This window comes from Melopsittacus undulatus, chromosome 4 (assembly GCF_012275295.1).
Source record: "Melopsittacus undulatus isolate bMelUnd1 chromosome 4, bMelUnd1.mat.Z, whole genome shotgun sequence".
NCBI lineage: Eukaryota > Metazoa > Chordata > Aves > Psittaciformes > Psittaculidae > Melopsittacus > Melopsittacus undulatus.
In genome coordinates this window covers 24727057-24752296 of record NC_047530.1, presented here as the reverse complement: position 1 = coordinate 24752296, position 25240 = coordinate 24727057, and the positions used below count along the sequence as shown (strand labels likewise).

Sequence of the window (25240 nt, the reverse complement as noted above, 5' to 3'; positions counted from 1 at the left end):
TCTTTGAGCTACAGTGATTTATTTAGTCATTTATGTTACCCTTAGTTTTCGTGAGTTGCTTAAAATTATGTTCTCCAGGAGGGGCAAAAGCCCAAGAGCCAGTAGTGTCGCATAGTGACTGATGGCCTAGACCCCTCTGATCTCCACACAAGAAGGGATATCTGCATCAGTGTACCCTGGTTTGATCATGATGCTGCTCAGAGACCTCCAGAGATAAGTCATCAAACACAACAGATGGCTGTGAAGGCTTCCCTTGCTCACTCCCGTTCAGTTAGCAGCCCAGTTGGTAGAGGTCTGCCCCACAATGAAAGGTTGGTAGAGCTCTTGCCCATGAGGAAGCTGACTTTCTGACTCATATCACATCTTTCACCTCTGAGAACATACCATACATTGGAAGGCTGCAACAATTTTGAGTTTCTCCCACTGAAGGTACCATGCTCCATATAAACTTCTGCAGTTGGTAGTTGTGCTTTTTGTTGAAAGAGGTAGCAGCAAAAAGAGAGACCCAAAAATACAGGCTGTGAATTAGGGTACTGTAAGGGACCCAAAGTAATGCCTGCCAGGAGAGCTGGGGCACTCAGAGAAGGTGTGAGCTACAGGCGTTTTGGAAGGAAAATGCAGCTTAACTCCAGGAGGGGCTTCAGGACTTCCCCATGTCCTCACTTTTGAGGCTGATGGATGGGGTGCTTCTCTAGTTGGACACCTAACACCAGGCTGTGTCTGGTCTAGATGAGGGATCTAGTACCCTGAGCTGGTCTGTGTGTGCGGCTGTGTGTGAAGGGCTTTATACTGTGCCCTTCCCTGATTTCCCTGTATGACACTTGACATCTGCAGGTGTATCACACTTACAGTTTTTTCTTATTAATGCCACTTTTATACTTTAATATACCTGCTTTTTTGTGGTTTTTTTTTAATGAGTTCTTGTTTTTAAAGGTTTCTATTACTGATTTTTTTCCCTTGCATATGCAGGTATTTCTGAATAGATTGTACTTATCGGTAATTATATGTCTACAAATCACCTTAAATATTTTTAAGTAAAAATTCTTATTCAATAAACATAGGATATTGTTCCAAAAGACCCTGGCAGGCTCTGTAAGCCATGTGTGTTTTATTTATATTGCTTTTTATGGTGAATAGATTACAGTGCTGTTCTTTGCACAATTGCATTTATGTGGTGGTTTCCATTTTTTGATAATTTCTTTATGCCTTCACTTCAAAGGTATAAAGTGTGTGCAGAGGGGGTGTACCACAGGTCTTAGTAATGAAACAGATTATAATAGATGTTCCGTCTCAAAAATGGATTAGGATTCCTGGGTAGAAAATGCTAAAGAGCAGAGGTGTTATTATCTCTTAGCGTTAAAAATACTGCTTTGGTACAACAAATGTTGAGGTTATTCTACAGCAGATATTTATTCATGCAAGTAACAGAGTTAGCTCGTATTTGGGAAAATGTCTATGAAAATTGCCATAGATCAAAATAAGGTCTTTTACATCCCATCCACAGAGGTGTAACCTCGCATTTCTTAGTTGTACATGTAGTTTATAGGGCATCTGTGTTTCAGTGGACTCTGTTCTTAAAAATAAAAACCAGCTGCAGCTTTTTGGGTGTATCCCTGAAAGAAATCTTCCTTCCTTCTCCTTGCCATGACTGTGGTGAGTGTAAGTTGGCTCCCTGTGCTGTGGTCCCAAGGCAGTGGTGTGGGGGAAAGTCTCCCACTTTAAGCACTCTGTTTTTTTTCTAAACGGATCATACAGTGAATATCCAGAGACGGAAACATCCTCTAAACAGGATTATTCAGGTTAAAACTATACCTCCATACTCTTCTGTGATAGCACGTGCTTTAATCCAACCCAAGGTAAGGACTTCAGTACAGAAGTTGCTGGGGAGAACCCTGTCCCTTAGCACCTTCACATTTGTAGAGTTTGCTAGCTAAGGTCAGCCTTTTTGTTCTGACATATCTGTATAGCTGCCAACTGGAAATCCTGAAGAGCTGTCATATTTAGCCCTAATTTAAAGGGATGGAGCAACACCCTGAGAAAAAAACTGAATATTCATAGTATAAACCTGTTCAAATAACAGGAAGCATATATACATCATTCTTTTTAAACCTCTTGTTTTCAGACATAAGCAAGCAACATCTTTAATTTTGTTCCAATAAACACAATGTATTGAGCATTTCATCACATCTTCCACATTTTCTGTTCCTTAAGCAGTTCATGAGATAACTCTGGAGTTTTAACAGTGCTTTTAGTTTGCTTGGAAGGTAGCTGGAGCTCTGTATGAAGTTGCTTTTTTTTTACTGTTTGTTTCTGTTTGCATTTGTAACAAAACAGAACGTGGTGCTTGTGTTTATAATGTCACAAATGGGGCTACTGATGTCACCGGATTGGTGGCCTGTGTAGCCCAGTGTACTGTCTCCTGCAGGAAAACAGTACCATCCCCTGAGATTGATAATAAGGTCAAGTTGTCTATAAAGTTTCATTGAACCTTGTCACTTAGTAACTGATTTCTGAGCTGGAGCCATATACTTGTAACTTGGCTGATTTTTGTTTAATGTCCTACCATGCTCTAACTCCTGCTGTGTGCCTTGGAGTCGTGGTGTATGTGGCTGTGGGGTCCTGAGGGTATTTGGGAGTTGTCCTACCCCCTTCTGCAGTCAAGCCTTTGAGTATGTTTAGGTTTGCAGCCTTTCAAGCCAAATCTGTGCTAGGCAGTTCTGCTGGTGTCACCCAGTGCTTTGGCTGTCACGGTTTTGTCAGCAAAATCCCAAGTGTGGACACTGTGCTGCTGCTAGAAAATTGCTTTTGTTAGCTCAGCTTAGATCTGTAGAGGGGTAGTTTAGCTCTAGCTGCAGGCAAACTCCTCTGTCAGCAAATGCTGGGCTCTGCTGAAGGTCACATCATGCTGGCTAAGGCCATGCAAAGGCAGGAGCAGTGGGTCACTGGAAGCCAAGCAATGATGGGTTTCCATCAACAAACCCTTCCTGTCAGGATATGTGAACAGGCAGGCCAGCTGTACCTCCCTCACGTGAATTGTTATCCTGTATACTTAAAAAATAAGCTTTTTTTTCCTCTCTCTGAAATAAAGCATAAACTCTGGATAACATTTTTGTGCATTCTCTCTGTTTTGGAGTATTTTGTCTTGTATTCTTGTGGTGATATAATCAAGGCTGAAGGTAATCTTTCAAGTGTGTGCAGGTCTGTTTAGCTAGGTGTTGTGGTTTTGTGTGGTGTTTCACTTCTGTCCTGTCCTGGATCACTCAGACTGTGTTAAACAGACATCCTAATGCAGAACAATTCCATTAGAAGTGTGCCATGATTAAAGGTGTCTGCGTAGTCTTTCTAAGTATTTTCTGTTTTCTTCACAGCCATTGCAGGACACAATCAGATCCACAGTGCTTACCTTTTTTCTTTTTCTCAGCCTTGTACCTAGGTTTGAGAGAGGAGAAGTGGAGTATCTGCCACTGTTTCTTCACCTTGCCCCATTGCCTTTAGGCATTTTTCAGTCACCTACCCAAGACTCCCATTTCCTTTGCCTTTTGATCTAATGCACTGTAATGAGGGGAAGCAACCGAAAGCCATCCTACCACAGCTCAGAGCTTCCACCAGGATGCATCTGAGCCTTGCAAAGCCCCATCCATTCAGGAGTACGGCTGTAATGCAGCCCAGGGAGACGAAGACACCAGTCTTCCAGGCAGGCTGCCATCAAGCCCCTGGGGTGCAAGTCATGGCAGCACACAAGCTTTGCTTGGGTTCATCTACCTTGCTCCTGGCTAATTAGCCCAAGGTGAGCTTTGCCGTGTAAGGATAGGCTGTTTCCCACTACGTGGCCCAGTGGGGTTGTTTCTAGCCTGCATCGTGTGTAGTGGAGTAACTGATGGTTCACCCAGTCTGTTCCCCTGGTAATGGCTGTATGTTTATGGGTGTGTGCATACATTACCTGGTAGCACTCAGTGTGTTTCAGCCTGGGTTGTGACTGTGCGAAATTGAAAACAGTTCAAATTGGGTCTTTTTTAATGGTCTTTTTTCTTTTTAATTTCTGAGGTATTTAGCACTGCAAAATGTTTCTTCCTGTGAGACTGCATATTTACATTGAGCGAACACTCGGGATTATATTGACAGTCTTTCTGAAACTATCCTTTACTTGAGAGTTCTAAGAGTGTTTGAATCTCTATTAATCAGAGAAGACAGACTGGGCAAGCCTTTACCAGAAATTTGAGCCAGGAAACCCCCTTCACATTTCTGGCTATCCAAAGTGTCATTCTGTAACATCACAGCAAGTAGAGAAGCATTACATTTCACGGGACATTTCACAGTCCTGGAGTGGGAGAGACGTGGGGGCCAGGAACTTTTGATTTTCCTTCTTGATGTTGGCATCCAAGCCTTGCATTTGTTTCAAGTTCCATGTTAGTTTATACATTTCTTCTGAGTTCTCATTCCTGCTCCCCTCAGCTGTGCTAACGTAGCCGTTTGTGGTTTGGTAGGGTGAATCAGATCATGAAGTCTTTACATACAAAGACAGAAGAAAAGAAAATTCACACTTTCCATGCACAAAGGGTGTGTATACAGGGTAGGAGCAAGCAAGAGGCTGCAAGGCTGAGGGAGTCTTCCCTGGCACCACCAAAAATGCTCATAAAACTTTTTCTCCAGGGAATGCTATTGCTACAAATTAAAATTTGGCTTTTACTGAGATGCTGCTCCTGCTCTTCCTCTTCCTGACTGCAGACCCTCTTACTCAGGCTTCCCAGTGCTTGCACTACAAGCTCTGTAGCCTTGCTGGGAGTATGGATGAGTATTTTCTAACTACTTACCATGTTCCCTGACTTTAATTTTAAAACCATTTCTCCTTGTCCTGTCGCTACAGGCCCTAATAATAAAGAAGTCTCCATCTTTCTTATAAGCCCCCTTTAAGTACTGAAAGGCTGCATTAGAGCCTTCTATTCTCCAAGCACCCTTCTCAGCCTGGCTCTATAGCAGAGATGCTCCAGCCCTCTCATCATCTTTGTGGCCTTCCTTTGGACTCACTCCAGGTAGTTCATGTCCCTCTTATGTTGGGGGCCCCAGAGCTGAATGCAGGACTGCAGGTGGGGTCTCACGAGAGTGAAGTAAAGTCCCCTCCCTCAACCTGCTGGCTATGCTGCTTTTGATGGAGTCCCACATACAGTTGGCTTTCTGCATTGCATGTGCTTATTGCAGGGTCATGTCTGTGTGCTGGTTTATTCCCTGGAAGGCACTCACCATTGAGTGCAGACCTCATTTAGGTGAGCAATTCATTTCTCAGGCAGTAGGTGTCATTCCTGCAACTTGAGATCTCATAGGTTTCTTCTGTGTTTCTTCAGATTTACATAGGTGCCAGGATGGATCATTTCTTTGATTTACTGGAAAGAAAAAAAAATGTAAGCTTCTTAAAGCAACTCAGCTTAATGTAGTACCATGAACTGTAGTGTGCCACAGGTGCAGGAATGGGTAGATGCTCCAACAGTAAGCAGCAAAGCTGCTCAGGTCTGATCTTTGTCGATGTGGTGAGCTCCACGGGGCAGATATGCTGTGCTTCCTCAGCTGGTCTGTGACTGTTATATCTCTTTACCTTTTTGGGTTCATTTCTTTATCTGCTAGAGGATGGCAGTACTCACCTGAGAGGGAATTAAGATAATTAAAGTAGCTAGGTCTCAGCCTCGCACAAAATTTAAGGATGTGCTTAAGCTTGGTCCTGTTGAAGTCCTTGCTTTGCTAGAATGGAGCCTCCTGTTCAAAAAGCATTTCTGAGGATTACAAGCAAATTTGTACTAAGTGCTAAGCATCACAGTACATTTCTCCATGTATTGACATCCATTCATTCCCTCCTTCCCTTTCTTCTTTTCCCTTTCCCATCATTCACTGCTTCTTCTTAGTCAGCATGTCCGTTGCTTCCTTCCTGTGCTTCCTTCCTTTATCCCTCATCAGTAAGCCACTCCCTCAGTAATGAGGAGATCCAGAAAATACACTGAAATGGTATTAGCCAGACACCGGGCTGTGGTCACCATAATCTCTTTAATTGTGTGCTGTGTCCTATTTTTTTTCTGTAGCTGTACACAGATCGGGAGAATGGCTGCATGGGTGTTCCATGAGTGTATGTCTGCATACAGCAGGAACAGCTAAATAAACCAGAACTGTGAATGCTCATGATAAAAGGTTAGCTTAAATAAGTAAATTCAAGTGGAAAAGATGTAATTGGAAATAAGGTTGTTACATGTGTGCTGGGTGAGTAGGAGTATGTCTTTAGCACTGGCTAGCCCAGCGTTACTCAACTTGTGGTTTGTGGTGCAGACGGCATCAAAATACAGTTCAAAAATGCCTACAAAAACCTTTAAAAATCAGAATCAAATAAATTAAAATCATTCACATATGCACATATTTTTCATACAGTTTCTATGTATGTACCCATGTCCACTAGTTCCTTACTGTTCTATTACAGTTCAAATATTTTTGATACCAAAATCATAATTTTATTAAATGACTGTTTTGTCTGTCACTCACTTTCCACCTGCCAAACAGTACTGGGATTTGAGGTAATCTGTGAATTGCTTTTTGAAAAGGATTTGTGATTTATAATGAGAGAAATACTGGACTAGTATGTTTTGACAGAATGAGGTAACTAATATTATGACTTTGTCATGAATTAGTGTTGAGTGCTGCAATACATTTGCATGCTAATCTTTCTATTAAATAACCGAATGCATCATCTAGGTGAACCTAAGTCAATTTTTGATCCCACGTTTGTTACATTGAGAAGTAAGGGTTTGAATCGTCCAAATAAAGCAGCCTTGCTATTCTCAGGCAATTAATGTCTTTCACTAGTTGGATACGTGGAAAAGAGAAAACATGGACTTATCTATTCATTTTACCTGTTTGCTTAATAAAATGTCCTATATCTGTCCCTGTCGTTTTGCTAGTAAGAGCCGTCTGTGAGTAGGTGAAATGAGGAGTTATGTTCCTTCATTGCGCTTTGGCGCATTCAGTGTCTTCCATTAGAGGAGCTCATGGAAGTGCTGCTTCTCAGCTGCTGCCAAAGTGATCTGTAACTCACAACGTTGTTTAACGGCTCCAGCTGTAGCTCAGCATTGTGATGGGTCCTCCCTGTGCCTCCACTGATAGCTTGGCATTGTGATGGATCCTCCCAGAGCCTGACCTGCCAACTCTTGCCTTTGTATTTATTTGTTTTAATTGACGTTGAGCTGTTAAACAGGAGTTCCCAGGATATGAATCACATACAACTGCCACCTGAATTGCTGTGGTGAGTGGTGATCCCCGGGGCCGTCTAGCTCATCCCAGGCCCAGGAGCAGACCAGTGCAGTGCTTTGCTGTGCCTGCAGGTCAGCCTGAAAATGGCCATCCCCCTTCATCCACGGGTGTTTCAGCTGCCCACATCTGATGCTGGAAGCTGGAAGAAAGCCAGCTGATGCACGGCATTAAGGTCCTAATCTTGAAAAGACTTGTACACATTTGTAATCTTATTACTGGGAGCAGCATCCTTGATGTTTGTGAACCTAATGACTGTTGTGATAAGACCACTGACCGTGATAAATGTAAGTACATGTGCAAGTATTGACAAGATTGGGGTCTGATGGAGCAGTGAAGGCTTGCTTCTTGAGGGCAGACTGCAGCAGGGGAAATATTGTAGCTTTTAGGAAGGGAAGCAAAAGCTACTCTATTCCTGTCCTTTGCATGGAAATCCTCACTTTTAGCATATGCAAATAGGAACATAAGCACCTCTTCTTTAGAATAGTCCCTCCCCATATAAACAATTACTAACTGAAAACCTGGCAGTAAGTCAAAACCAACCCCTGCCCTCAGGGGAGTGGAGGAGGCAGGTGTGTGGTACAAGGTGTGCTGAGAAGCTTTAGGGAGGGCTGGGGCTGGTGGGGCCATCCTGGCAAGGCAGGTGAGGTGAGTCCTTCCCTTCTGGAGGTTCGCGAGCACAAATGAAAACAAGAAGTGAACAGAAGGGTGGGCAGAGAATTTAGCATAACTGAGGAACGTGTGTGTATGGTGAGGGTCTCACTGTGCCTGTCCTGTTGAATACAAGGAACATTTTTCAGTCTTCAAGATGTCACCCAAGGATGAGGTTCAGGGGCCTGCTTGTCTCTTCTGTCCTGTCTTGCTAAATAAAAATAGTGCCAGAGCTGCGTGACTGCACCCCTTTGCAGGAACTCAAAACCCTGAGCCAGCAGACTATTTTAAAATTTCATGGTATTAAATATGAGAGTGTTACAGAAATAGCAGAGGGGAGACTGAGCCAAGCAGCAAGCTAGGGAAATGGAAATGAGTTTGTAAGGGCAATATATATGTCTCAAGCCATGAAGCTTGTTCAGAAGTGTGCATGGTGAATGCCTTGCATCATGCATTTACCCGTTACCACCGTCATGAGCATACTGGGGGCTGTCATTGCTACTGGTGTGGCTCTGGTTTAGTCAGTGCTCCCAGTCTGCAAGCAGAGTGTTGTTTTCAGGATCCATCCCCTAAACCAGCTCACCATGGAGGTGTGTAAATGTCAGCATCACACCAGCAGTGCTGCGGGGCATAGGAGGGAAGGCTGTGATGAGGCCAGGGCAGTCAGAGCAGCCCAAGTGGAAATGATGCTCCATGTCAAACCCTCCTCTTGGTGGTGACTTCATGCTTCCAGAGCTCAAATTTAAATTACTGCATGGTCTGATAAGGATGGTTTGATGATGGTTTGGTAAGGATTGCCACGCTGAATTCCTTACTCAGGAATGCTTTCTGTGGCTTCTTATTCTTGGCGCTGGTCTCTAGTCTTTGATCTCTTTGTCACTTTGGTCAAAATCTGTCACTGCAGACTTAGTTGCACCCTGATATCAGCTGTCACCTGTTATTGCCATCAGTGTTTGTTCATCATCCTTTTGCTTCAAAGGTTTGGACACCGTTTGTGACCCTTGAAAGATGGTAATACTGAATGGACACTGCAAAACAAATAACACAGCTAGAGGTTCCCTGAACAAACATTTTAGAGGTATGCTTGGATATTTTAGAGGCTACGGTTACCTTGCTGGAGTCCTCATCTTGTATTTGAACACAGTGGGATTATAATCTAATATCAATTTCCATCTCTGATTCTCCAACACCCATATCAATATGATATTCCTGAATTGCAATTCAGATTCACAGATGGTACCTGCATCGCAGAAAATATTAGATGACTAGTGCCCTAAATATGACAGAGTGCATTTTTCTACACATCTGTGTATACAGAAAAATCTCTGTAATGGTAAAAAGAGAGGAATGTGAAGAGAGGAATGTGAAGAGAGTGTGCTAGAAGACTCAGTGGTGACTTTGTAAGTGCTGAAGGAGAGTAAGTAAAAGTAGAGTAAGATCTTAAAACTGTGAATAATCATGATAAGTAATTTTAACACATCTGCCCGAGAAGCAGACTTTTATGATTTTTGTTATTTTGTTAAAAACAACAACTTGGGTAACTTCTGTGTTTTCCTAATGGTACAAAACACATCAAATATTTTAGTGAGCTGCTATTTAAAAGGTAACCACATCAAATACCTCAGCTTCCTTGAGGATTGTCTCAGTTTTCTTCAAGACATGCATTTCTTATGACCCATCACCATCTGTCCAGCTATTGCAAATGCAGGAGGGTGGAGAGGACCCGCAGTCTGATTCTCTCTCTCCAGCCTCTGGGCTCCAGAGGATCTTTAGTAAAGACTGAGAGACAGGGGAGAGTGAGCCCTGCCAGTGTGTTATCAGCAGGATACACAGCTTGTAGTACCCCTTTCCTGGGGATTTAATTCTTTGACAGCTCAAAACTGTTGATTTTGGGGAGACTTTTCCACCAGCTCTTATGTTCTCTGCTCTCTCTCTCCGTGTTCTAAAGCTGTCTGCACAAGGATGTGAAGGAAAATTAATCCAAATCAGTTAAAATGTGAATGTAAAGTAAATTAGGTAAACTAAATGAAACCATTGTGTATATTTTCCGATTCAGCGTTCAAGTGACCTTAATTTGATTAAGCTTAATTCACATCAAAGCAAATTGTACTAAATATGAAATAGGGTTGATTTAATTAATAATGAGTGTGTCTGCAGGGATCTGATGTGGTTTGATTCATTACAGAAATGTTAATTCAGATTACCTTTCTAGAGTTTTCTCATGCAGGTAAACCCTACAGGGCAGTTTATTTGTTATGCCTAAACTGGTGTAATTGTGTGTTTATTCCCTCTGGCTCTAGAATGACCTTCCCACCACTCTCCTTGTGTAGGATGTTGTGAGCATTTTGCTGTCGGATGTCTTGTTAATCCAGACAGAGAAAATCCATCCATTTTCTGTTGGATCAGCCAGCTTTTGACCTGGTTTGTGGCCACATGGTGCTCCTCAGGGTAAAGGCAGGAGTGTGAATGTGTAATCAAGGTGGAGAGGAGGAGGTTCATTTCACCTCAGGTCAACCCTCTGTGCAAGAGACACCTTGCTTTGAACACTACTCGTATGCTGCAAGTTCACCCTCTGTTGGCTTATGTAGTTGGGATACTAGAAGTGATGAGCTGTGCTGGAGTTGCTTGAAGTTAAGTACCACCATGGTGTTTAGGTGCAACTGTCATGTATTACTTGGCTCTGGCTTGTACTGTTCTCCTTTGACTTATTCTCTCCTTTGTGCCTATGTAGTACTATAGCATGTACATTCTGAATAGCCATCACCTAAGTAGCTTTCAATACACACAAGCTCTACTGACCCACTTTCTTACTGCTTTACTTTCTCTTCTGTCCATGACTTTAAAGTTCTGTGAGTATAGTTTTTGCCATATGATTATTACTGGTATAGGCACATTTTAACTGCAAAGATGGGATAACTGGAATGCAAGTTTTTTGCATATGGTGTTTTTTAAAGGCTTGTTTTATTTTCAAAGGACTGTGAAAAAAAATCTGATTTCATAGTGCTGTGCTTCAAGTGTAAAGCAAGTATTAGAACTGGAGCACCTGATCATTTTAAACAGTTTGCCAAGTTGCAACTGTTGGAGCAGCTTCAGAAGGAAAAAGGATAATAAATATGAACTAGATACAGCAAAGTTGATCTAACTCCGTAACTTTTTTTCTTTTTCTTTATTTGAAGATGAGTAAACTAGTATTTGAAAAGTAGAGTAATGACTTGAAACCTGTTCTGAACTTTAACATGAGCTCTAACTTTGATGCAAAAGTCTTTGAACTTTGGGAGGCTGGAAGGAATATAATACCGTGCTTCAAAATTTGCCTGAAGTCTGTCCCCAGAGTACTAGGAAATGCTGGCTGTCCATGTTAGCATCTTCAGGCCAGTAGTATCCCGGCTTGTATCAGCAATAGTGTGGCCAGCAGGACTAGTGAAGTGATCATCCCCTGGTATTCAGCACTGGGGAGGCCTCACCTCAAATACTGTGTTTAGTTCTGGGCCTCTCACTACCTAAACAATCCTGAGATGGTAGAGCATGTCCAGAGAGCAGCAGAGCTGGTGAAAAGTCTAGAGCACAAGTCCTGTGAGGACTGGCTGAGGGAACTGGGATTGTTCAGCCTAGAGGAAAGGAGGTTGAGGGGAGACCTTATCATTCTCTCCAACTGCCTGAAAGGAGGTTGTAACAAGGTGGGGGTCAGTCTCTTCTCCCGTGTGACAAGAAGAAATAGCTTCACATTGTATTCAGGGGATATTTAGCTTGGATATTGGGAAAAATTCCTCCTCCAAAGGGGCTGTCAAGCACTGGAACAGCCTGCCCAGGGAAGTGGTGGTGTTGCCCTCCCTGGAGGTATTTAAGAGGTGTAAATGTGGCACTTAGGGACACGGTTTAGTGCTGGACTTGGCAGTGCTGGGTTAATGGTTGGACTTGAGGTTCTTAAGTGTCTTTTCTGACCTAGGTGATTCCATGATTCTATGAGTCACACCCCCTAGTTTCAGCTTGCACAAGGAATCACTCCAAAATAGTAGCCAAAGGGGTGCTGTCAGCCTCTTGAAGCTTCCTGTGATTATTTGGTTCGCTCTGTCTGGAAACCAGGCTTTGTAACCACCAAACTGTGCCCATCTCATCCTGTTCTAATATCAGCACACCCAGACACATAAACAGTGTGCTTCTTCATGAGACAATGAAAATCACTGGGGCTTTGAAAAGACATGCTCTTTAAAGTCATGGCCTTATTTGGAAAGTTGCAAGCTTGGCTGTCACAAGAGAATATTTTGGCTCTGTGACAGTTTCCTTTATACGGTTCTCCAGCAAGGAATCACCTGTGTTTCTGCAGTGATAACTTACAAGTGTTGTGTGCCTTTTTTCCCCTCGCCAGGGGTTTTTGCTTGAGGAGAACCCAGTATGTTGGTGAAAAGAGGCCAAAGACCCCTTTGGACTTCTGTCTAGTCCAGAGTATGTAAAAAAAGTAGGGTTTCAAAGGTGAACTGAAAAACTGGTATTTCAGTGTTCCTGAGCAGATTCACAGGTGTTTCTATCATAATTATTAATTTTATAGCCTTCTTTTTTCACTACTCATTTGCTGAGTGCTTCCTTCTGTTTATGTAAGTGTGGGATTGTTTAGAAATAATCCAGTCTGCCATCACCCTTTTGTTCCTTGCACTCTTTGGGAATGTTTCCTTTATGTTCCTGACACCTTAGGAACTGTGGGGGGATAAAAGAGCCTGCATGATAAAGATTAATAATAAACTGAAGGGAAGGTGTCAGAGACAGTAGCACTTTAGTCTTGGAGTTATATGGGGAGAATGAGAAGATTATCACAGCAGCATTTGAAAATGATTTCAGAAGAGGTAGTTGAAAGAGAAATAGGGATTAGAGAAGAAAGTTGTGATTATAAGCTAAAACTGGCTGTGGACATTGCTGAATCCCCTGTCCCTATGATGAACCAGTGGCATATAAAAATATTGCAGAGAGTTAAGCTGCACAATTTAGTGAAGTCCTGAGGGAAGAGTACCTCCAGGCCACACTGACATTGGAGACCTGGGGCACAATGGTGAGCAACATCACATGGATCTGGTCATGATACTGATATCAGAAAGGGCACCCTCAAGCATTAATGATACTGATAAATAATACTAGTTTTTGGAGATGTCGAGAAGTCAAGGGACAGAGGGTGAGGCAACATAGTCTGGCTGTAGGACTAGTACTTGCCCATCAGATTTTACATCCCGTGAAGGGTACACTTCTCCCCAAGATATCAGATCCTCTCCTTCACTATTCTCACTAGGTTTGCTTTGATCTGTTCTCGTACTGCCCTGCCACTGTAGTGTCCAAGATAGTATTGGGCTAGTGCTGGTATGTGTTTGGAGAAAGGGCAGGTGGAGGAGGTGGTGAGCCTGGAGCAGAGACAGCCCAAGGGTCCAGCAGTACTTGTGCTTCCCAGGCACCAAGACTATCTGATAATCCTAATATCACTTAATATTATGCTCATCTAATAGCAGACTGAGGTAGCAGAGTGGTAGCACCCATGGCAGCAGATGGGAAAGCAGGATACTTGTAACTTAAGAGAGCTGGAGCTATTTGCAGACTATATGGGGAATGCAATTAGGAATGTGAAACTGGAAGGAGAAGGCATCAGGGACAGGCTGATCTGCAGTGCTCTGAGACAGTAATGTGAGTTCAAAATGTGGAAGAATGCCTGTCTGTGGCTGGAAACTTAGAGGAATTTTGTGAGCAATGGGAATAAGTTTTGGATAGTATTTGAGGTTTTGTGATTATCTCTCATATTATGAGTCTCGGGAATTCATTTCCAGAGCCTTGCTATTTCTGTCTTCCATTACAGGGTCACTGGGATGCACTGACTGCTCTGTAGGTTCATTTATTAGAAATTAGCTAAACCAGGATTCAAAGTGGGATGTTTATCTGTGATGACCTTACCATTTCCTTCAGGAAGTCATTCATACTTGGAAAGACAAATGTATCTCGTGTTAGAAGAGAGGTCATGCTCGCCTCTCCTTGCCTCCAAAGATGAGGGAAGTAGGATTTGGCTCATGAATAAATATTTAACATGCAAATATACGAGTCCGTAGTCTAAACTGAATTGGTGCCTGGTTCCACTGCAGATGATTGAAATACTGAGAGGATGAATGGGTGGCTGATGGTCATGACCCGTGGGACACCAGAGCCCAGCTCAATGCCAGACACTGTATATGTGCTTGGACACCTAGGTTTAGGCAACTGGTTTGAACCCCAAGCAATGCTAGGCAGGATGGCAGTGAGACTGTGCAATGTTACAGCAGTTTGGAGGAAAAAGCTTTTGTTTGCTGCAGGATGCTCTGGGGTTTGGTGTACAAATATGAGACAGCGGATCTAGAGCCAAGACCACTCTGATTGCAAAACACACTCCTGATTTCCCCTTCTGTCATTTCCTGGTCCTGTACGCCACCATTGTGCAGTTTTGAGGTGGACAAAAGTGTATCCCATTGCTTTTCCCAAGGTTGCAACCCGGTTATGAGACAGACTGGCTGTATTCTGCATAGGATGCCTGGCATTCCAGCTTGAGGGGTGAAAAGGACTGACTCAGCACAGATAGGGAGGCAATAGGTGTTGTACTAAGCTTGATTCATTGTAGTGTAGGACAGTTTGTACTGCTGCTCCTTACTTGGCTGTAAAAATGCTGCTAGCTCTACCATAGGTAGTTAATTACAGTTGTATAGCCAAAGTAAGTGGCTTTTTAAAGACAGAGAAAATGAGATCAGTCAGTTGACAAATGACAAGCTGTGCAATTATTGATGGCCAAGTTGTATGTATGTGTGAACTCCTACTTTGCTCGCACCTGAGCTCTCCTGCTTTCTTTTGGCTGCAAGAAACATTGCTACAGTAGCGGTGGATGGCCAGGATGTGGGGGCCACTAGGACAGGTTGCAGTACTGGTTTGATGTGTTGAAGCTACCGCTAGTGCATTGAGCAGAGGTCTGTCAGAACCAAAATGAGATGTCAGAGCCAAAATGAGAGTTCAGGTTTCATCAGTAACTTTACTACGCAGTCCTGAAGCAAGAAGTGTGACTTCCCTCACTCTTCCATTCCCCACCTCAGAAATCTGGACCTTATTAGATAAGTCATAAGAAAATTAGGAGAGGTATGGAAAATTCTGGACATAGAAAACAAAGCAAGGTGCCTCAAACCTATGTTTGCTTCTTTGTGAATATTAGTGTTTATTCTTCTGTTAGGAAACTGAATCTCATCTCTGCTACTGTTGAAAACTAGAAAACTGATGATGTTCAGATGATATGGGGTCCTGAAAGCTGCCTGGTTTCATGGATTCTGTAATGGCTTTTGCTGGTTTTGTAATTTAGATGCATTTGAATCTAAAGTGTAACATGCAGCATATGTAAAAAAAGATACTTTTGTATTCATTTTGACACCTCCTCTAATTAAAGGATCAGATCTAATACTGTTTCACTAAGAAAACTAGTGGATCCTCTCCAAGAGTCCTGCAGGAGCAGCAAAGAGCAAGAATTGTGATATTTCTCAGGTTCTTAAAAAATAATAATTAAAAAAAATCAGTTTTTCAATCTTCACTTTATCTGAAGAATAAAGGATACAAACATGGTATTCAAAACAATACTTTGCAACTTAAACTGCCTGCTATTTTGGTTTGCCATGGAATGTCATAAAACATATCTCCTTGCTATACCTGGCTCAAAAACATTGGGTCTCCCTGGTGCTTTGCAAATATATTGGTAAAGCTGGCAGAAACCCACACCTTGGCTGCACTGACCCTTTGCAGACCGCAGTGTGGCCAACCCATGTGCATTTCAAAGAAGAGCATCCCTGAGCTGTCTCCTGTGTTGTAGAATATACTCATGGCCACCCATAACTTTGCTCCAGCCTTATGGGAAGAAGGCAGCATGAAGTCCCAGAGTTATAGTCTGAATGCATTGGTGGTTCTTGTTACAGATTGTGTATAATCTTTCTCCACTATGTGTTCTTTGCCTAGGGAGCATGCCTTGTCAATAAGTAAATCCCATGAGAGATATCACAAAAGGAAAAGGTTGTGGGAATGACCTGATATTACTCATGCAGCAGCTGCTGTAGCAGCCAGGCACACTTTGGGAGCAAGCTGTGCTATGCCCAAGGGATGTAAAGGTCCTGCTCATGGAGCAGGGACATCTGGAAATGATCCAATCCAAGCCCTGCTCAGAACCTTGTCCAGTTGAGTTTTGAATATATCCCAAGATGGTGATGCCACAGCCTCTCTTGGCAATCTGTGCCAGTGTTGACCACCCTCCTGGTAGAAAAGTTTCTTCCTATGTTTGAATTGTATTTCCTATATTTCAAAATTTGTGCCCTCAATCTCTTGTCCTGTCACCTCTGAGGAGAGTCTGACTGTCTTCTTCACTCCCCCATCATGCGTTTTTACATTCACAGTGATGAATGTGTCTATAAGGATGTGATGGGAGACACCATCAAAAGCCTTACTGGAGTCAAGACTTGGTGCAGAGTAGGCCAGAACCTGACCTGTGTCAGGTGATGGTGTGAGCTTTCTCTGTGTAGAAGCATAGCTCCTCTAGCATCACACCACTAGCATCTCCCTCCTGCCAGCAGTGGGTTAGTGTATAAAACTGCTGATGGGCCTTGAGGAATCAAAGCTTTCGTATGTTCTCATGGGAATGAGCAAATTATGTTCTGAAACCACCATGGCTTATGTCCAGTGCTGCTGTTTGAAGCTGTTTCTGAACAAAGAATTCCACAGTATATAATGAATAATCACTTCGCATCTTTATTCTAGCATCTTTTGCCTCAGCTGCAAGGGAAAGAAAAATTTATTCTTTTCTGTTGTTGTTGGAAGCAGGGGCAGTGTACATCTTCATGTTACAGCAGTGCAGCTAAGTTTTGGCATATTCTTCACCATCAGTGTCTTCCAGCCTTGTATGTCCCAGGTGAAATTCTGGGCCATGATCTGATCTGAAGTTTGACATTATGTCCATGTAAAATCTCTGTAAGCTAAGAGCGTATAAGACTTTGGTGCTGTAATCTTATGCTACGGAGAACTTGCTCAACAGATGCGTGGTAATCGACTCTGGTGTGAGGTTACTTTTGGCAGACAGAAGCAGAAGTATAAAACTTAGACTTGATTTCTCTCCTATGTTCTACTATTTAACTAGAAAGTACAGAGGCATAAGAAGACTCAGTTGTTACTAGGAGTACTCTTCTAATGTTTACCAGAGAAGAGGTCAAGTAGATGTGATATTTTCCATGCAGAATAAGTTCTGGCCTGCCAATGTATGTGATAATGAGTCCCCACTTCAGTAGGCACTAATGTGCTTGTCTGTGTGTGGGAAGTTGCTTGCTTCATGTTGGCTGCTGCTTTTCACTACAAACATGTTACTGGATAATTTAAGTGCTTATAAGATCTGGGCCATTGGCTTCCTGGAAAATGGCTACAAGTTAGGGTGTTTATGGTAGTATGTGAATACCTTCATTTGTATTCATGTCTAAAGTACACAGGTTTGTGTTTGTTGATATATGGTGTATACAAGGCACGCAAATATCCAATGTGTGCTTCAGTGGATTACCGTGGTTTATTCAGGTACTGCTTTCATATCCATTGACATTTCATTTGGTAGTGGTGATAATGCAAGTCTAGTTTTAGTCTCACACTTCTCTTTTTTTCTCACTTAATCCCTCACAACTTGTGAAAAATCAAATTGGCTGATTACAACTACCTTGAAGGAAGTTTCCAAATGGAAGCCCACAATTCCTTGTATTTTCTCTGAAAGAGTCCTCAATGTCTGCTGCTTTGTGCTTGTAAAGATTGAGATACTGTTCAGCAAAGATATGGAAGGTATAAGATGGTGTGGTTGTCAGGTGAATATTGAGGCAGAATAATTCATAATTACTAAGGGGGTTTCCATGTGCAGTATGATTCAAATTAATCTGTGCTGTATTGAAAAGGCTATGTTTGATAATTGGAATAAATAATACATTACTGCCCTGCACTTCATATCCATCTAGCCCTGTATCTTACCTTGTAAGGGTTTTTGTATGCTTTGAAATAATTTTTCATAAGCAGTACCCAAGTCTTGGTCGTGTCAACCAACATTTGCAAGCTGTACAGACTGAATCTTAGTTTTTGGATGTTTAGTGCTTTGCCCATATTCCTTCTTTTGCTGATTTGATGTTTATGTCAAATATCCTTGTCTGTTTCTGTCTTGTCTGTGTGAAGTGCTAAGGACCTTTTCCATTTTCAGCTTTATATGGCAGTCAGCACCGTACAGTCATAAAGTTGCCTGGATATTTCAGGTACCATTGCAGTGATCAATATGTTAACAATCCATATAGAGCTTTTAGTTTTCATCCTGACTGGCTCAGTTCTGTTGGATTGCAAGTTGTGACTTGGTGCTATCCCCAAAGGCTGATTAGAAAATCAGTAAGATTCCCATTCTCTCTAGTTCACTTCAGTGAATCTTCCCTTAAGCACTAGAATAAGGCTGGTGGGACTGTATTTGGAAAAACATCCCATTTCAGCCCTTTGAGATGCTGCATGCGCATCTGCACCTGGTACAGAGTATCTGTTAATGAAAATGGTATGTGCTACTCCCAGTATGATAAGAGTAAAGCTGTGGGAGAAAAATATGGGAAAGACCTCATGTCAGCTCTCCTGAGGTCAGGCCAAGCCTCGAGTGTTGCAAGGCATAAGTCATATTTGGGACAAATACGATTTTTGCTGGGCAAATATGCATGTGCTGTGATACTTTCAAGCTACATAAATGAGGATGGGACACAGGCAGGGGTTTCTTTTGGTGAAGGTTAACATCTCAAAATCAAACTTCAGTGGTCAAACTGGAGACCAGAGAGTGAAAGGAGCTGTCTGAATGTGGATCAGACTATTCTTGTGGATCAAAATTAATGTAGTATTTTAAGGCAACATATAACAGAAATTACACTGATGAGAAGAGGAATCATAATGTTCATTTCTGCCACATCCACCCTTTCCTTTAACAGCTGAAGGTTTGAGTTAATACTCCAATATTGAATATATCATTTGTCTGTAAACTTTAGGGCACTGTAATTATTTCTACAACTTTCCACAAACTAAGGTAGCTATTCCTTCTTCTATTTCAGTAATCCTTTTAAATCTTATTTTCTTAAGCCCAAGAAAGACTTTTGAACTCAGAGACAATCCTATTGAAAGGAGATTTTTCAGCATATTCTTGGATGCTGCCTGTGATCACCCTATACTCCACTAGGCAGAAATGTTTGAACTGTTGTGAATGTATACATATTATATATGCTCTTATTGGCTCATTTCCCTTCTCCTTTATGTTTTCTTCCTCAAGAATGGAAGTAAATGCTGGATTTTCCAGCGCAGTTGTGGTTTTTGTTTTTTTTTAGAGTGGTCTAGGTATCACTTCAGTATAATGATAGTATAGGCTTAAAGACAGAAGTCCACTGTTTTAGCAGCTTTTTCCTTACTTCAGCAAGGGAATAGATAATTAGCTCATTAAAATACCTCAGTCTGCTTGTAATCTGATAATGTCATCTAGCATCTGACCAAGGCTTTGGTGGAATCTTGGCTCAAATACACTGATACGCTGAATACCAATAATGCAAGATGTTATTCTTGCAGAAACTAGGTTCTTATGCAGGGTATCAGCACATACCTGTTGATGTGTTGATAGCTTGCATTAGTATCATAATACCCTCTAGTATTTATGTAGCATACAAGGGTCACTTAAATACTAGCTAAAGCCAGAAATTTCACCATTATCCTCTGCCTTGTTCCGGTTTGTCTGTTTCCAGGATTTCTTTACATCCTTTGCTTCCTTGTCAAGATTTCATCAAGCTTGACAACTTCTGTCACAGTCATACTTGTTTGTCAGAGCCTGGAATTACATCTGCAATAAGTTTTCCAAAGCCACGGATCATCCTCAGTGGCAGGGGAGCCCTCATTGTCACATCTATCCAGCCTGGAATCACAAGGTGAGATCTGGGCTCTACAGTTCCCCTTACATTAACCGTCCCACCCAATCTTTAGTGTCATTTTAATTTTCCTTGACATGATTTGGTTTTATGGCAATGTATAGGACACTTTTCATCAAAGCTCTGGGCTGATTATACAGCCAGGCAGGGAATAAACAACTCCTTATAAGAACTTTCATTGCTGGTTGTGGTTTCTGTCTGCTTCTGGAGACCTTAAGTCTGGCGCAGGGCATGAGAAGATACAGTCATCTTTGCTAAGAAGTCATAAGGAGGTATTATAATCCTGTATTTATTTATGTGTTTTGCCACTGCATGCGTTCATGTGACTTTCTGAAGACTCTGCGGGTTCTGTTAGCTAATTGCATGCTGAGCCTCATTCATGTCAACAATATGACATGATGGTCTCACATCTTACCATCTAATATGGGAATCCTAGTAATTAATTAACCACAAGTGACACTACCGGTTATCTCCCAGGACGGGAGCCCTGCTCTTGCTGTCTGTTGTGCTATGGGGCACTTTGAAAATGCTGGCTAAAAAAATCAAGTAAAAAAAAGTTATCATACTGAAACCTTTTGGCAGCTGACCTCTACTGAATAGAAAAGCTTTCTGGAGGATGTTTGCCTTCCAAGTCCTTCACAGTGATTTCATTGATGATGGAAGCCTTCACTTGAACAGTTGACTATTTATTTGTGCAGTGGCTCTTAAGAAATTGCAGAAATTGGAAGACCAGATTGTGATTTTTGTCAACTGTGTTTCGAGAAGAATGAATGCTTAGGGGAAACAGTACATTTGCTGTTAATTCTGTATAGGGTTTTTTATTTTAGCTAGCATGAAAAATAAACACATTTCAAGTAAAAACCAGCCCTTCTCCACTTGAATTCAAGTTAGAGGAAGATTGTGGTGAACAAGAAAACAGCAGATCAGACTTCCCCCGTTCACCCATGAGGAATCTTGGCTAGCTCTGACTTTGAAGGTAAAACCCTGTTTCCTACAAAGTCAGTAGCAGAACACTTGCTTGACAGGGGCCACTTCACCCATGTCCAGCTGCTTGGGTACTGTATACAGTAAGCATACTTCTGGTGAAGTTCAGCCTAAACATGGAAGATGACTTTTCTTGCCAGTTTTATTTTTCTCCTCTCTGCTAGCTGTAATCTTTCATTAGCCTGTAGCCAGAAGCACCTACCTCACAGTCCTTTCCCTGGATGCTTATGGAATAATTAATTTCTGTCAGATGGTGTGACTGCATGTGTTTTGGTGTTCCTGCAGCGTGCCTTTATTGTCACTTAACACTATCACATTTGTTTAAAAGGAAATAAAACAAAACCCAAGGTCACTTCTACATTAAAACCATCATGTCCCACATAAATGCAGATTTTCTTTGTTTCCAGTGCTGGTGGCTTTATTTTTCCCTGAATGACTTTTACTCCGGCCCTTTCTGCATTTCACAGATCACTGTGTCCAGGAGATGTGGCTGGCACTACTTCAGATGCTTTTCCAGTCTCTGAATCCCATAGTTCAGTGGGGCAGCCACTGCCCTAAAACAGGGTGAACCTCAGGTGCTGTAGTTGGGTCAGGTGTTTCAGACTCCAGCCAAAATCCTTCATATGACAAACCATTTCCTTATACTGGAAACCAGCTCTAGCAGTAAAAGAAGCAAGTCAAGCTTTGGAGCAGACCTAGATAATGTGTATTCTCCCACTGCCCCATTATCTCTCCTACCCAGGTGAGGGGTTGATTTCCCAGGCTTTGAATCTGTCATTTCCAGCAATCCTGTCCCTTAATTTGCTCTCTGTCCAGCAGCCAAGTGGCAGAACCTGTTCCCTTTCTGCCTGCACTATGCTGGCATCCTTAGGTTGCTGCACACTGTTGTGGCAAAGATGCTGAGGCTAAGCTAGTGGGTGCACAACCACATAGTAAAACCTGCTTCTGTCTCTCCTGAGCATCACAGAGTTCAGCTGTGGTTGTTGGCGGCCTTGGCAAGGTCTTCCCAGTCTCTTCCATGAATAAGACCCATGCAGTCCTGAAACAAAATGGTAGTGGCATTCGTCCAGTCTGTGAGTCTTTTACATCCAAAATTTCCAAGGGTCTTGCTGTGGGGATGGTGACCTCTGGCTCTTGGAGTTTTGGGGTCTGCTCCCCTGCACTGTGAGCTGTGTTTATTCAACCAGGGTGTGCAACAGGCCACATTATTTCGGAGGAGCAGATGCATTGTCCATTGCTGAGCTATTCCAGGAGCATGCCCATCTGCTCCCACACTCCACTTCAGTGGGACTGCCCTGCATAGAGTAGGTGCAAACTTAACCCTTGAGTCCAGGGTGCCTTGTTGCTTCCAGTTCTCCCTGCTGGCGCTGAGGTGCCTGGCACAGGGGTGCTGTGCCTGGCCTGGGGGAGGTTGGCTCTGGTTTATCACCCCTGGGTGTGTGTGCAGCAGTGATGCTCTGACCCCAGCGCTCGCTGTGCTGTTGCCATGGAGATTGCGTGTGCTGTTGCTAGGCAGCTGAAGCATCTTCACTTGCACACTGCAATGCCACGAAATTCTCAACTTTCCTCATTGCTGTCTCCCTTTGATTTTGCAGCTATGACTCCTTTGGCTCTTATCCCACTTCATTCAGTTGCACCGCTGCGATTTTGTGGTGTTAACCCTGTAAACCCTAAAAAGCCCACATGGTACCGCAAACAGGATTTATGGCAACGAATTCAGGGCTGAAGGAGTTAAAGTGGTTGGGTATAGACTACAGAGGAAATGATTTCTAGCAGATAAACTACTTATAATGTTCTGGCATTCATGGAAGGGGAGGTTTGTGGCTGCAGTCTTTTGTTCCATCACTGATGTTTCATATGAATAAAAACACAGACTAAAATATCACTGCAAGGTAAGAAAATCAGCTTGAATGGGCCTAATTAATCTCTTTGGTTACGATATATACTTAGGGTTTTAGCATCCTCTGCTTGCATTTACCGATTTTAATTTAGCATGTGAATGATAATTTAGCTGTGGGGCCTGTCATGAACAGTATTTGACTTATTTGGCTTGAATAATAAAGATATCAGCCTGTATTCTTGGAGTATACTGCATTAATCAGACTTGCAGGAATGATCACATGGTACTCTATCGCCTTTTCCTGTTAGCTGCTGCTTGTCAGCAGCTGGCTGAGCTGTAGGCTGCAGGCCAGTATCTGCATACCCTTTCTCTTCAGAATATTTCAAATATACTGTCTCGTCATTATGCATTTCGCTGCAGCTTGACAAACTAAATGGTCCTCCTGCACGTTAAGAAGATTATTTTAAATTTCAGAGCATTTGTGTAGTTACTAGGCCATGTATGCATTTGAAGAATTCAGGTAGGCTCTCTGTTTTATACATCAGTGTGCTTGGTTTTTGTTCTCACAAGGATTTTGCTGTGTAATGTCAGTCAGCTCTTCAGTTAGCTCTTCATGTGCAAATATTTCTCATGCTTTAAAATCTCTACCCTATGCATGGGGAGAAGTGCTTGAGGGGTAGGATGCAGGTAATGGTAGCTAACCGCATGATGAAGTGCAAAGCTGGGTAATTGATTATATCTTGCACAGATTTCATCGCTGTGCAGCCAGAAGCAGCGAGTACAGCGTAGTTATAAATATAAACCAGAAACTGTTCTGTTTAAAAGGGGTCTTTGCTATTTTTGGTTCTGCAGAATCTGGCAGATGCTCATTTGAGATAGAATACTGATTGTGATTGAGAAGAGAAATTTGATGTTGGGATTGTATATAGGATTATCTTCTATGCTGCTGCAGAGTATACATCTCTTTTTCATAATCTTGTAGCTGCAGAATTCTGTATGAGTTACATTTGAAATAACAATATGGTTAAGTTTGTTGGGGTTGGTTTGTTGTTTGCAAACATTTGAGCAACTGTGATTGTTAGGATATAAAATTAGCACCTTTTATTTGATATTGGTTCTGCTCAGTATTGCCTCTGCCCCCTCTCCTCATTCAGTCCCACCCCCACTATAACTCCATCCTTATGCAAGTATTGAGGTCTCTTAAAACCATAACAGATTGTTTTAAGACATGAAATGGAATTTCTGCCCTCACTATAAGAGGTGATTATTTTATCTGCAATAAAACATTACTGGACTTGAAAAAATTCTGGTCAGTAGTTATGGGGGGGTGGGTTTCACTTTTTATTTATTTATTTATTTTGTTTAGTATGTTCAGTTCTTGTAACTCATGTTATAAAATTGTCCAGGTAAAATGGTGACAAGGTTGTAACAGCATTAGTGATCACCTCATGATATGTTTGTCTATATATTATTATTATAATGTACCTTAAAAATACCCTTTTCTTTTTGTTTCAGAAAAAGAGATTATTTGACCAAGTGTGTAACTAGAGGAGAGGATGTATCCTCTCTGTGTATACAATGTATATACAATGAACATTCTCTAGCAAATATTTTCAAATGAAACATTCTAACCTGAGATTAAATATTAACATTATTTCTACCTTTTGTTAAAGCATATAATGCATTGGCAATTTCCCTTATCTTGTGATTTGGTGATTGGTTCTGTGTGGAATTAAGTGGTGTCAGAAGTAGTAAAAGCAGGTACAAGGCATCCCCCCACCCGCCCAAATGTTCTGATTCCAGCCTTAGGGGCTGGGGAGATACAGGCTGATCATGTCTACTTTTGTTGTGAAATGCAGTATGATGCTGTCTGAGGGAAAAGATTTTACTGGAAGACCAGATAATGCTGTGTAACTGCAGTTGTCATAGGGCTGTCAGGAGATGCTTGAAATCTTGACATAGCTGATTGTTGGCTGTAAATTAAGCTGCAAATGGGCCCTAAACTTACTATGCCATTTACTGTGCCCACAGAGTTATTCGTATTTCACCCAGTTGGTTGGGTCTTATTCTTTATAGAGTGAAACTCTCAATAAATCTACAAAGAAGAAAATAGGTATTTTAAAAAATTTGTTTTAAAAGCCTTAGCTGTCTTTCAGTGGCTTTCCTAGGCATCTTGGGGCAGGAAGACACCTACTTTTATGGCAAGAAAGGTCAAATGCTGATTACACACCCATTAGGCTTATTAAATTACTTGTCCTTCTCTCTTAGACTTGATTTGAAAATAGTATTAACATTTGATGTGCAGAATGCTAGACATTTTCTTTTAAATCTTAACTGGTAGGGCTGTGGTTTCTGTATGGCAGTGTTTAAATGGCATTTATTCTGTTAGGCATTTCCATGGTGTTTTGTTAAGGTTGTATCTGCATATTGGTAGTTCTTTTATGGTATGATTATTCTCATGCCTGTAGCTATATTACATTTTGGTGGGATCAAAACATGGCTTGCAAGATGAAGG

General features: G+C 42.0%; 1 protein-coding gene across 3 annotated transcripts in view; it reads left to right on the top strand.

Moving 5' to 3' along the window:
- Positions 1–25240, top strand: part of EVL (Enah/Vasp-like) — a 151361-nt gene that overhangs the window by 886 nt on the left and 125235 nt on the right. The window contains exon 1 of one of the 3 annotated variants that reach the window (XM_034061824.1): positions 23155–23245. The exons of 1 other annotated variant lie outside the window; for it this stretch is intronic. In XM_034061824.1, coding sequence (XP_033917715.1) covers positions 23223–23245 — 23 coding nt within the window. In that variant the 5' untranslated portion in view covers positions 23155–23222. Of the gene's footprint in view, positions 1–23154; positions 23246–25240 lie in introns of those variants that run through there. One more of the 3 variants, XM_034061821.1, reaches the window with a different exon arrangement.